Here is a 12,709-nt window from a genome sequence, read left to right as displayed (position 1 = left end):
AGGGAGGCATCTTCCAGAGATTCCCCCACAGTGCCCTCGCTGGATGAAGCCCCAGAGAGAGGAGGAGCAGAAAGGCGCTCCTTCCGGACTCCCACCCAAGGAGGGACCATGGTTGGGCCTCATGAAGGGTCTTCTGGGAGGAGGAGTGACTTTCCCACCACAGAGAGGCCCACTGCCAACTTAGTTCACGGAGAAGTGGGGTCTGAGGCTGCATTGGTGATAACGTCACAGCTGGTAGACGCGGTTCAGAAACTCAGGAAGACTTACAGACAGTGGGAGCCCTTCTCCTTTCTTCTGGTTCAGCCCTTTCTGCATGAATGACAGAGGCTCGCTTCTACAAAGCTGGAGGTGACTGGGCTATGGTTAAGGTCTCACAGCTGGGACCTGTCACCACCAGGCCAGTGACTCACACTTTTCTTTTTACGACCACCTTAAGGTGCTTAAGGTGAGCTTCCCTTGTGGCTCAGCTGGTAAAGAATTCGCCTGCGATGCAGGAGACCTGGGTTCGACCCCTGGGTTGGGAAGATCCCCTGGAGAAGGGAAAGGCTACCCACTCCAGTATTCTGGCCTGGAGAATTCCATGGATGGGGTCGCCATGAGTTGGACACGACTGAGTGACTTTCACTCACACTAAGGTGCTTAATGGGAGATGACTCCTGCTTTGGTTGTAACGCAAAGATTCGGACATGACTGAGCGATTGAACTGAACTGAGCACATCCTCAGCTTGCACTTTTGCCTCGGAGAGGCAGACTTCCTGCACTCAATTCTGAAAACACACCAACAGCTGCCGGAGAGTCTAGAGGCATCAGTGGAAACAATTTCAGGTCAGACTGCTTGTCATTTATTCTGGCAGTCTGCAATCTTTTTGGCACCAGGCACCAGTTTTGTGAAAGACAATTTTTCCATGGATAGGGGCGGTGGGGGAGATGAGGAATGGTATATGAAGCTTCGCTCACTTTCTCACCTCCTGTTTCATGGCCCGGTCCACGGCCTGGTTTGGGGACCCTGATTTATTCTAGCTACTAATGGAGAGCCCGTGATGAGCCAGGCATGGTGCTGGGCATGCTGGATGCCAGCCCGGAGGGGTAGGTAATGACTTCTGACTGTGCTTGAATCAGCATAGACGACGCACGGACAAGCCCCTCGTCTCGTGTTTGAGCATGTTCTGGACCCCCAAGTCCTCTCCTGGCCCACCGCCCACCAGCCACCCCTCAGCCCTGCCTCTTACCCAGGTAGGCGCCGTGGTTCTTGAGCTCCTCGGGGAATTCCTTCAGGTAAGACTCACGGAGAGGAATGACCTTCCCACTGCTGGTCTCCTTTAGCACAGCTCCGTTCCAGTCATAAGCACCCACGGCTCCCAGCAGAATCCCGTCCTGACATCGGGGAGAAGGTGCACATCAGCTCATGTTCCCTGGGGTGCCCCTGGCCAGGACTATCTGCCCTACACCCACATCATGAAGCATCTGCCTGCCCCCTCTGGCACCTCCTGCCCAGTTCGTTAATAGCCCAACTTCCAACCAGGATTCTTGACTTTAACAGGAGCTGAGGGCTTTCTTGCTCCACTCCATTCTTAGGATAAAGTGGGTCAAGCTGATCCCAAGGATGGGATCTTAGGAAACAAGGAATGTTCTAGAAACAAGCTCCAAATCCAGGACCAAAGTTGCATTCCATTCCGGGCTTCAGAACCTTTCTAGCAAATCCCTTGTCGCCATCCCTTCCTTCTGACACTCCTTTAAGTGATGAAGGTTGCTCAGTTGTGTCCGACTCTTTGCGACCCCGTGGACTATACAGTCCATGGAATTCTCCAGGCCAGAACACTGGAGTGGGTAGCCTCTCCCTTCTACAGGGGATCATCCCAACCCAGGGATCAAACCCAGGTCTCCCACATTGCAGGCGGATTCTGTACCAGCTGAGCCACCAGGGAAGCCCCCTCCAAGTGCGGCACGTGTGCTGTTCCGGGGCTTCCCAGGTGGCACGGGTGGTAAAGTACACTCCTGCCAGTGCAGGAAATGGCAGGAGACGTGGGTTTGATCCCTGGCTCGAGAAGATCCACTCCAGTATTCTTGCCTGGAGAATCCCACGGCTAGAGGAGCCTGGCATGCTACAGTCCAGGGGGGCGCACAGAGCCTGACACGACTGAAGCGACTTGGCATGCACACACAACCTGTGCTTCTCCTCCTTCCTTCGCAGCGTCTGAGTTGCTTTCCTGTGTGTAAACGCTACTTCTTCATTTCTTCGGTACAAATTCACTGTGTGTCTGTCTTATGTCAGACACTTGCTTAGTGCTGGGGATACTATCCCTGCCCCCACCGAGCTCACAGACACTAAAATACAGACACAAATAAACCTAATACTTGCAAACCGTGATGACTGCCACACAATGAGGGCTGCCATAAATCCTGGCGTGAGATTGAATTTAGATTGAGATGGGGCTCAGGAAAAGCATTTTGAGCAAGTGATGCTTACTTATCCAGACACCTGGAGAGATGAAATAATTTGTGCAAAGGCCCTGAGGCTGGAGACAGTTCAGAGCCTTTGGCTTCAAGGAACTGAAAGCTGTTCGACTGGGCTGGAGCCCCAAGTGAGAGAAGCAGGGTGGTTCAACATGAGGCTAGACAGGTAAGCCAGGGCCACGTCTGTGGCAGCCAGCACCTCAAGGACAGGAGGTCGTCTTTAATTTCAGGGTAAGCAGATGCTCCGATGCCTGGGCAGGAAGATGGGGAGCTCCAGCTCCCTGAGGGGAAGCCTCCAGGGTCATTTCCAGGGGACTGGACTGAGTCTACTCACTCTCTGGGCTGCCCCTGAACTCTATCTCCACCCCCAACCATCCACATAACTCGTGGACACAGGAAGATGAACAACAAGCACTCAGAAGAAGGAGAGCAGTGACTAGGGACAAGGAGGGGCTGAGGAGGGGGGTGGAAGCAGGAGGGGCCACCTTCCTGGGTCACCTTGGTGATCACGAGCCAGGGGCACCTAGTTTTGCCTCCCAGCTTTGGAATGTTAAAGCACAAGCTGGTGAAGTCATCTCTCTCCCACTAAGCCCCACCTTCAACCCAGCTGGTGAGTGGAATTTGAGGTTTCCCCACCATTGGTGCCCAGAGTACTGAATTTTTCTTTTCCTGGTGGCTCAGTTGGTAAAGAATCTGCCTGCAAGGCTGGAGACCCAGGTTCAGTCCCTCGGTGGGGAAGATCCCCTGGAGAAGGAAATGGCTACCAACTCCAGTGTTCTTGCCTGGAAAATCCCACGGACAGAGGAGCCTGGTGGGCTATAGTCCATGGGGTCGCAAAGAGAAAGACACGACCAAACGACTAAACCACCACCACCAAAGACAGGGGGTCAGTAGAAAAATGTGACTCAGGCCTGGGGACAACAGCGCCGTAACTAAACATACAGGCAGAGGCCTCAGCACTGATTTCATCACTGGTGGCGGAGGGGGCAAGATTGGGAACTGTAATAAGCTATGCTTCCTTTTCTCATTTCCAAGGTTCCACTTTCAAGAGTCAAGTTGATCATATATGAGGATTAAAGTCCTAATATTTTAGAGGTTGAAGTGACTGTTCAGACAGGATGTTTTTACAGCTAAACATAAGCCGCTCTTGGGCGAGTCTGATGTGCCCGGTTGTGTTTGATGTCGCATTTTCTCATCAGCTTTTTTTCTCCTACTCTGGGCGCTGCAGCCTGGGAGAGAGCCTGACAATCTGTCGGGGCCAGGATCCAGGCCAGGGCCTCAGAGACTCCTGCCAACATTCCTCACTCTTGGGGTGTGCTCCATTCTTGGCAAGATCCTTTCTCCTCCAGTCACCCATTTGTGGGAGGCCAGCAGGACAGTCATTATCTGCACTAGACTAGTGAGCACCCAAGATTCAGAGAGGGAAAAGGGGTTGCCTGAGGTCACACAGCAAGTCAGTGGCAGGGCTGGGATGGAGTTGGCCAGAGGGGAAAAAATGCTCATTGGCTTCCACAGAAGCCTCTAGATTCTGCTTGCAATATGACAGCAGGCCAGTCTGCTTCCTGGGGAGGCCTTTGAAGATGAATGTTTGGCTTTGCAGATGACTGGAAACCTCTGATGTACTGAGAAGGCCTGGCTTCACTGGGCACCTGGGATTCAGCTTGGGGAGACCGATGCTGACTCACCACGGTGGGGCTTGGCAGTTCCGTCGGAACTTCTGCATTTGGCAGCACTGGGGGGCCGAGGGCTTCTGGGCCCTGACCTTCTGCCAGTCTACCTGGCGGTGGCTGCAGGCAGGCTTGCTCTCCCAGTGGGAGGCCCTTTGCCGAGCAGGGTCTCCTGGGGCCCAGCTGCGGACAGGGTGCCCTGTGAGGAGTGGGCTGGCTGAGAGGGCAAGCCCAGGCCACCAAGGCAAACCACAGGTGGTCACCATCTTTTCCCAGTTGGGAAAACCCAGACCTTTTGAGTCTGGAAAAAATCTGGAAGCATGGGGCTGAAGAAAGGGCCAAAGATTTGATAGAAGAAGCCAGGCATTCAAGCCCAGCTGGAAAACAAACAGAAGGGCGTCATGGGGAAGCTCCGTGTTCTCCGCTCCAGGCCCGGCACTGGCTCTCTCACTTACGGCCTCCTTCCCGGCGAGGTTCCCGGGGATATGACCAGGGTGCGCCTGGGTGGCAGCTGACCTTCCTGGCTCTCTGTGCAGAAATAAGGACATGGGCTTGGTGGCCCCCAGAAGATCTGAGGCCAAGTGTGTGCCCTCCTTGAGGAGGAACTGTACCTGTACTTGCCTGAGCCGTCACCATCGGATCCCACCAGCTCAGCTCTCAGCTGTCCTCTGACCAGTCCTGCAGCAGAATTACCTTCCCACCTCAGCTGAGTGCTCCCTGGTGTGTGACCAGATCTCCCCAAACTCCGTGTTCCTGCTCGTCCCTGTTCCCAGCCAGGGTCGGGCCACATGCCCAGCACAGGAAGCCACATAGTCTAGAACAGTGGTTCCCAACTGGGGGTGGCTTAGCCCCCAGGCAATATTTAGTAATGCCTGAAGTCAGCTTTGGTAGTTATAGCCCGGGGTGGTGTTGGGGTTGCTATGGTGAGTAGATACCGGGGATGCTCCTGCCTACCTATGACGCACAGGACAGCCTCGCAGCAAAGAAGTACCCAACCCAGATGGTCAGTAGGCTGAGTAATCCCAGGCCTGGGATTAGACTGTGATCTCTGGTGTTAAACATTCGAGTTCCACTTCTAGCTCCAAAGCCTCCAGCTGTGTGACCTTGGGAAAGTTCCTCTCTCTCACCTAGCCTAAGGGTCCTCAGTTGTAAATAGTCCTGAGACTATTCTGCAGTTCAGTAAATAGTTGTGAGAACCAGCATTTTGAATCCTTAGCAGGGAGCTTGGCAGCCAATAAGGACTACATATATATTAGGCGAAAAACAAAGGGGAAAAGGAAAGATATAAGCATCTGAATGCAGAGTTCCAAAGAATAGCCAGAAGAGATAAGAAAGCCTTCTTCAGCGATCAATGCAGAGAAATAGAGGAAAACAACAGAATGGGAAAGACTAGAGATCTCTTCAAGAAAATTAGAGATACCAAGGGAACATTTCATGCAAAGATGGGCTTGATAAAGGACAGAAATGGTATGGACCTAACAAGCAGAAGATGTTAAGAAGAGGTGGCAAGAATACACAGAAGAACTGTACAAAAAGGATCTTCATGACCCGGATAATCACGATGGTGTGATCACTCATCTAGAGCCAGACATCCTGGAATGTGAAGTCAAGTGGGCCTTAGAAAGCATCACTGTGAACAAAGCTAGTGGAGGTGATGGCATTCCAGTTGAGCTATTTCAAATCCTGAAGGATGATGCTGCAAAAGTGCTGCACTCAATATGCAAGCCAATTTGGAAAACTCAGCAGTGGCCACAGGACTAGAAAAGGTCAGTTTTCATTCCAATCCCAAAGAAAGGCAATGCCAAAGAATGCTCAAACTACCGCACAATTGCACTCATCTCACATGCTAGTAAAGTAATGCTCAAAATTCTCTAAGCCAGGCTTCAGCAATACGTGAACCGTGAAATTCCAGATGTTCAAGCTGGTTTTAGAAAAGGCAGAGGAACCAGAGAACAAATTGCCAACATCCGCTGGATCATGGAAAAAGCAAGAGAGTTCCAGAAAAACATCTATTTCAGCTTTATTGACTATGCCAAAGCCTTTGACTGTGTGGATCACAATAAACTGTGGAAAATTCTGAAAGAATGGGAATGGCAGACCACCTAACCTGCCTCTTGAGAAACCTGTATGCAGGTCAGGAAGCAACAGTTAGAACTGGACATGGAACAACAGACTGGTTCCAAATAGGAAAACGGGTATGTCAAAGCTGTATATTGTCACCCTACTTATTTAACCTCTATGCAGAGTACATCATGAGAAACACTGGACTGGAAGAAACACAAGCTGGAATCAAGATTGCCGGGAGAAATATCAATAACCTCAGATATGTAGATGACACCACCCTTATGGCAGAAAGTCAAGAGGAACTAAAAAGCCTCTTGATGAAAGTGAAAGAGGAGAGTGAAAATGTTGGCTTAAAGCTCAACATTCAGAAAACGAAGATCATGGCATCCGGTCCCATCACTTCATGGGAAATAGATGGGGAAACAGTGGAAACAGTGTCAAACTTTATTTTTGGGGGCTCCAAAATCACTGCAGATGGTGATTGCAGCCATGAAATTAAAAGACGCTTACTCCTTGGAAGAAAAGTTATGACCAACCTAAATAGCATATTCAAAAGCAGAGACATTACTTTGCCGACTAAGGTCCATCTAGTCAAGGCTATGGTTTTTCCAGTAGTCATGTATGGATGTGAGAGTTGGACTGTGAAGAAAGCTGAGTGCCAAAGAATTGATGCTTTTGAACTGTGGTGTTGGAGAAGACTCTTGAGAGTCCCTTGGACTGCAAGGAGATCCAACAAGTCCATTCTGAAGATCAGTCCTCGGATTTCTTTGGAAGGAATGATGCTGAAGCTGAAACTCCAGTGCTTTGGCCACCTCATGCGAAGAGTTGACTCATTGGAAAAGACTCTGATGCTGGGAGGGATTGGGGGCAGGAGGAGAAGGGGACGACGGAGGATGAGATGGCTGGATGGCATCACGGACTCGATGGACGTGAGTCTGAGTGAACTCTGGGAGTTGGTGATGGACAGGGAGGCCTGGGGTGCTGCAATTCATGGGGTCGCAAAGAGTCGGACATGACTGAGCGACTGAACTGAACTGACATGTTAGTTCCTCTCATTCATTACTTCAGCCATAAAGTACTTCCAGGGAGGCAGGGGTCCTCAGATCTCACAGTCAAGTTGGACCTACAGATGAGTCTGTGAGGAGTGATCTGGTAGAGGCCAGGACAGCCTATTCTGAGGGCCCACAGGAGGGGCGGCCTGCTGAGGGGGTGGGTGCGTACATGGCAGAGTTAGGGAAGGATTTTAAGAAAACCTTCCTTGACTTCTTGGTTGGTTAGTCACTAAGTCGTGCCTGACTCTTGTGACCCAATAGACTATCGCCCACCAGCATCTTCTGTCCATAGAATTTCCCAGGCAAGAATACTGGAGTGGGTTGCCATTTCCTTCTCCAGGGGAGCTTCCGGACCCAGGGATCGAACCTAAGTCTCCTGCTTTGGCAGGCGAATTCTTTACCACTGAGCCACCTGAGAAGCCCTCTGACTTATTAGGAAATCTCAAAATGCACACTTCAAGTTCCAAGCCTCAAGATTCAATTCCTCGCGTTTTTCAGACATCTGCTCAAAGATTGAAGTTCAGAGAAGCAAAACGATTTGTCTGAGGCCACACAGCCAGACAGAGCTCTCCTCTGGCCTGGTAGCAATGGAATGAGGACACCAGATGATACCAGTTCTTGATGTTGGAGAGGCAGGGCTGCGGGGGCCGATGGAGGTGGCCCATGGTGGTTCTGTTCACAGGGAGACCACCTAGAGGGCATGGGGTGCTGGTCTCCTCCCTCAGGCTCCCCTATGGCTTCCTCACCCACATGTCCATTACCAGAGTGGCCACAGGGAGGTCAGGACTCTGTCCCCAAGAGTACCTTCTAAGGCAAATACACAGTTAAGAGGGTGGATGATGCTTTAACTAGTTGCTCAGATTCTCTTGGTAGAAGATGTTTTCAACAAGCCTAGTGGAGCCTGAGGAAGGGATCAGTGCCTGGATATTGAGACGGGGTTAGGCAGGAAAGACCCAGAAATGGGCCTTCAGTCTTTCTGTGGAGAGGGGCCCTGCACCATTCGTGGGGCTGAAAGCTGTAGGCTGGGGCAGTGAGGAGGGGGCGGAGGATCAAAGGGCATGTTCTTACTTGACTATTCATTCCAGATCAGAGAGATGGTTATTTCTACTCAGAGGTCCTGGAACAATGGCCAGGAGTGGGGCATTTGGCACCAGGGCACAGCCTTAGGACTTGGGGCTGGGCTTCTGAGGACCTCAAAGAACCAGGAATGTTTCCTGCCACCAGGGGTCAACTTGCAAAGAATGCAGAACAGCATGGCAGCAGGCCTCAGCCTCATGGGGGCAGCCCTGGCTGCCTGCCCCAGAGCTGGCCGGGGAAGAATCCACCGTTTAGAGCTAAGGGGGCTCAAAAGGAGTTTACAGACTTTAGCTGTCAACCCCTCATTTCATCATTATGGATGAGTTTCTTCTACTTTTGATTAAATAAGACATGCAAAACGAGTTCAAATGCAAAATCCTTAGGAAAGATGACAACTTTAAGGCTTCAGCAGCTGAGAACCTTACATAATCACCCCTAAACTTAGCTATCTGGTCCATGAGCCCAGGAGGGCTGGTGAAAAGGGCACAGGCTGAAGAGGCAGGGGGTGGCTGGGGCTGTTGGTCTCGGGGGGTAACCCCCCACCCCACACCCCACCCCACACTTAGGCTGTTTCAAATGTAACTAAGGCTGGTCCTCCTAGACCATCATGTGTAATTTAAAGAAAAAACACTCTGTTCTCATCTTGGGTGAGTGGCCAAGTCTTTCGTGTAGATAAGGTCCACCCTAATAAAACTGCTTCCTTCTGTAAACTTTCGATGTTGGGGAAATTTACGGAGTGCAATGCAGGAGAGCCATCACTACAGGCATCAATTATTTATGGTCCTCTCCCTTCTACCACACCTTCCCCTTGTGGCCCATGGGGATTATAGACTGAGAGCTGTGGATCTCTTCTGCAAGCTTTCTGGCAGATTCATGCAGCTTTTTCTTGGTTACCCAGCTTGACAGGGAGTTCATCACCTCAGCAAGCAGCCAGCACTAACAGAAGCCACTCCAGCTCTCAGCGACCTTCACATTCATTTCCAAATGCTAATGGAACCACTGGCTTACAAATCCATTCTAAAATTTGGCCAGGCATCCATAGCTCATTTTGCTGATGGTAATTTCCAGAATATTCTTTCTCCTTTTGGCTAATCAGGACTAGAGTTCCCTGGGGCTCTGGGTTCCTGGTTTTCCCAGCTGACTTCTGGCCATCATGCTGGAATGTAATAATGCCTATGGCCTGGAGCTTTGGTTCATCCAGGGGCTCGGGGATATATGGGGATCTCCTAATCTGGACTCTGGTCCTTTCTATCTCTTGTTGCTTTTGCCCCTCCTAACTTGAAGCCTGCTTTCCTTGCTAGGTAAGATGGCAGCAGACCAGGTGATCAGACCTGACCTTTCCTCTGTCATTTGTGAACATTCTATGGGTCCTTCCCTTAGGACTAGGGATCCTTCCTTCTGACAGAGCTCAACAGGCCCAGGACAACTGAAGACTCAGCACATTTACAGGCAGCAGCTGCCTGAGGCTGTCTAGGGAGTGTTTCCAGAGGAGATGGAGCCCCAAGGTTCACCCAAGAGATGTACTCACTCAGGCTTAGGACCTGTTCTGGGCAAAGTTGAGAGGCTGGACCTTCTTGTCCCTAATCCCCAGAGAGGTCTGACTGATCCTGAGAGCTGTGGGGTTGGACTCCCAAGGACAGGACGGCTGTGGCCAATTATGATGGCATGACCAGCCTAGCACTGGAAAACCTCTGTACCCTAAAATAGCAACACAATGGCCAGTCACAGTGCCGACAGGCCACCATCACTCTCACCAATCCTTTGGATTTGGAAGGATTTTATTTAAACAATTATTTAAAAAGTCTTAGAGTCTCAAATTCAAATGTAATCATTGTATTTTTCTAAGTCTTATCAGAAGAAAGCTTCTAGATGTCTGTCATTTGAAAACAAGACACAGGGTGACAGAACTGGGGTTTCTATCTACAAGGTGGGGAGGTGCCTCCTGAGTTTCTCCAGTTAGGGGAAGAGAACAAGAGTTGAGCATGTGGAGGAAGCTACAGGAGGCAGCTGATGACCTTGACCTCAATAACAAGTTGAGGTCCTGAGCTGCTGGTCTCCCCTTTGCAGTAGAGGAACTCTATTGATCCTGCAAGAACTCATTTTGTTTGACATATTCTGCTGCTTGGGGCATTGTCAAGGTGCAGCTAAACTTCCCCAAATCCCTGAAGCTTGTCTTAACCTTCCTTCTCTCTAGATTCCCTGATTCCTGGGCACACACAGATCATAATATTGGAAGCAGGAGACTGAACTTATCATTTAGGAGTCTTTCTCCCCAACTGCTGCTGCTAAGTCGCTTCAGTTGTGTCCGACTCTGTGCGACACCATAGACGGCAGCCCACCAGGTGGAAATGGCAATGCACTCCAGTGTTCTTGCCTAGAGAATCCCATGGACAGGGGAGCCTGGTGGGCTGCTGTCCATGGGGTCGCACAGAGTCAAACCCGACTGAAGCGACTTAGCGTGCATGCATGCATGCATTGGAGAAGGAAATGGCAGCCCACTCCAGTGTTCTTGCCTGGAGAATCCCAGGGACAGAGGAGCCTGTGGGCTGCCATCTATGGGGTCGCACAGAGTCGGACACGACTAAAGTGACTTAGCAGCAGCTCCCCAACTAGACTATGAATTGCTGTCAGTTGAAATGTTACCTTCATCTCTATATATCCCAGTGCCTCACACACAGCCAGGCCCAAGGGGAGATGCTCAAAAACTGACCTTGGAATGGAAGACGGAGACATGGGACATTCTCTCTCTCTTGCTGTCTCATTCTCTCTCTCTCTCTCATTCTCATTCTCTTGCTGTCCCCACCATCAAGGCTGGGCCCCCGTGTGTGCTCAGCCTTCCCCCAGTCCTGTGAGTATAACTTCCTCTCTTTTCTTGCCTGCTGCCATCCATGGCTGCTGAAATCCTTGTCCTCAGGGGCCTGTCCAAGCCCGAGACTCCCCTGATGCTCCCCTGAATCTCCTTTCCCTTAGCCTGGGCCTTTCCTTCTGTAAAACCCTGATCACACACAGCCTTGGCAAGGGCTGTTTTTGTTTTTGCTAAACCATGCATGCAGATCTTAATTCCCTGATCAAGGATCAAACTAGTGCCCCCTGGAGTGGAAATGTAGAGTCTTAACCACTAGACCACCAGGGAAGTGCCTCACACGGCCTTGATGAGTGTTAGATGGGTCCACGTGGTTCCCCATTGAGCAGGGAGTCTCTACAGGGCTCCATGGATGGGCGGGCCTCCGGAAGTTATACACCTGTGCTCTGGAGAAGTCTGTAGTTTCTCTTATCTTATTCTCTAAGTTCAGGACTGCTGTTCTGCGTTGTTTTCAGGCTGACTCCTATGTGGCAAGAATAAATTCCGCTTCCTTTTGATATCTTAGTTGCATTTGACAAATGCTTGTCGGATTTAATGAAATTGATTTTCTCTGTTGCATTTTCTAACTAGCCCTGACTCCAGAGTCAGGAGTCCAGGGCTAGTCCGGCTGGAACACAGAATTTGATGCCTGACCTGCGTGAATGAATGATGCCCTTGCCCCTCCTGGTATGCAGCCCCTTACCCTCAGACTGGGAGCTTCCTAAGGGCAGGGCTCTTGCCTCTGTACCTCCTGGGATGGAGCACAGGGCCCAGCACAGAAAAGGCATTGAAAAGATTTGCTAATGTGACCACCTAAAATGGGACAACTATTACCGTCTGCCGACTCTGCAGGGCTGTTTTTGAGCATGAATTAGGCACAGAAATTTTCTGGAAAAAAATGGAAGTGCTTGGCATATATTGCATGACTACTGTCAATATAGAGCAGTAATATTTATATCTTGCTGTATTCAATGGGCATGAGATAGTCCAGATGCAGCTCAGGAAACGCTGAGCGTGAGCCGCATTTCCGTCCATCTGCCCGCTGTGTGCTGGGCATCCATCCCTCTCCCCTCCGATCTGGGATCTCTGACTCAGCACCCCCTCAGATTCCACCCACTCTCATGGAACAGCTGCTCAGTGTGGGGGGACAGCATGAGGCTAATATTTCTCTCACTTGCGTCACTTCAGCAGGTCATTCGGCCTTCCCGGGACATGGCTTCTTTACCTGGAAACTGGGAATAAGGAACCCTGCCACGTTCACCTCACAGAGGAGTGGGGAGAATTCAGGGGGTTAGTGAAAGTGAGGTAGAAGTGGGATGGACCGATAGGCCTTTTCTGGCAGATTGGGAGGCATGACCCCTTCCCATGGGGCCAGCTGGGCAGAGCACAACGCACAAACCCAGGGCACATGTCAGCCCGGAGTGTGCTCACAGGGGCGTGTGCTGATACCAGCAACACAGGCTTTCCCCACACGTACTCTCAGGCAGGGCTCTACCTCCAAACGGCTTTAGAAGTAAGGCGTGCTCACAGCTACGGACTCCTCTGCCCCTCTG

The 12,709-nt window shown here is 50.9% G+C and overlaps 1 protein-coding gene across 2 annotated transcripts in view; it reads right to left on the bottom strand.

The window, feature by feature from the left end:
- LOC120852508 (integrin alpha-11) overlaps positions 1-12,709 on the bottom strand; it is a 139,096-nt gene that overhangs the window by 37,800 nt on the left and 88,587 nt on the right. For both annotated transcript variants that reach the window (XM_040225785.1, XM_040225784.1), the window contains exon 11: positions 1,230-1,374. In XM_040225785.1, the coding sequence (XP_040081719.1) occupies positions 1,230-1,374 (145 nt within the window). The remainder of the gene's footprint in view (positions 1-1,229; positions 1,375-12,709) is intronic.

Source organism: Oryx dammah, unplaced genomic scaffold, assembly GCF_014754425.2.
Source record: "Oryx dammah isolate SB20612 unplaced genomic scaffold, SCBI_Odam_1.1 HiC_scaffold_26, whole genome shotgun sequence".
NCBI classification, from domain to species: domain Eukaryota; kingdom Metazoa; phylum Chordata; class Mammalia; order Artiodactyla; family Bovidae; genus Oryx; species Oryx dammah.
The sequence above is the reverse complement of the archived record's forward strand: the minus strand, read 5'-3'. Positions and strand labels throughout refer to the sequence as shown.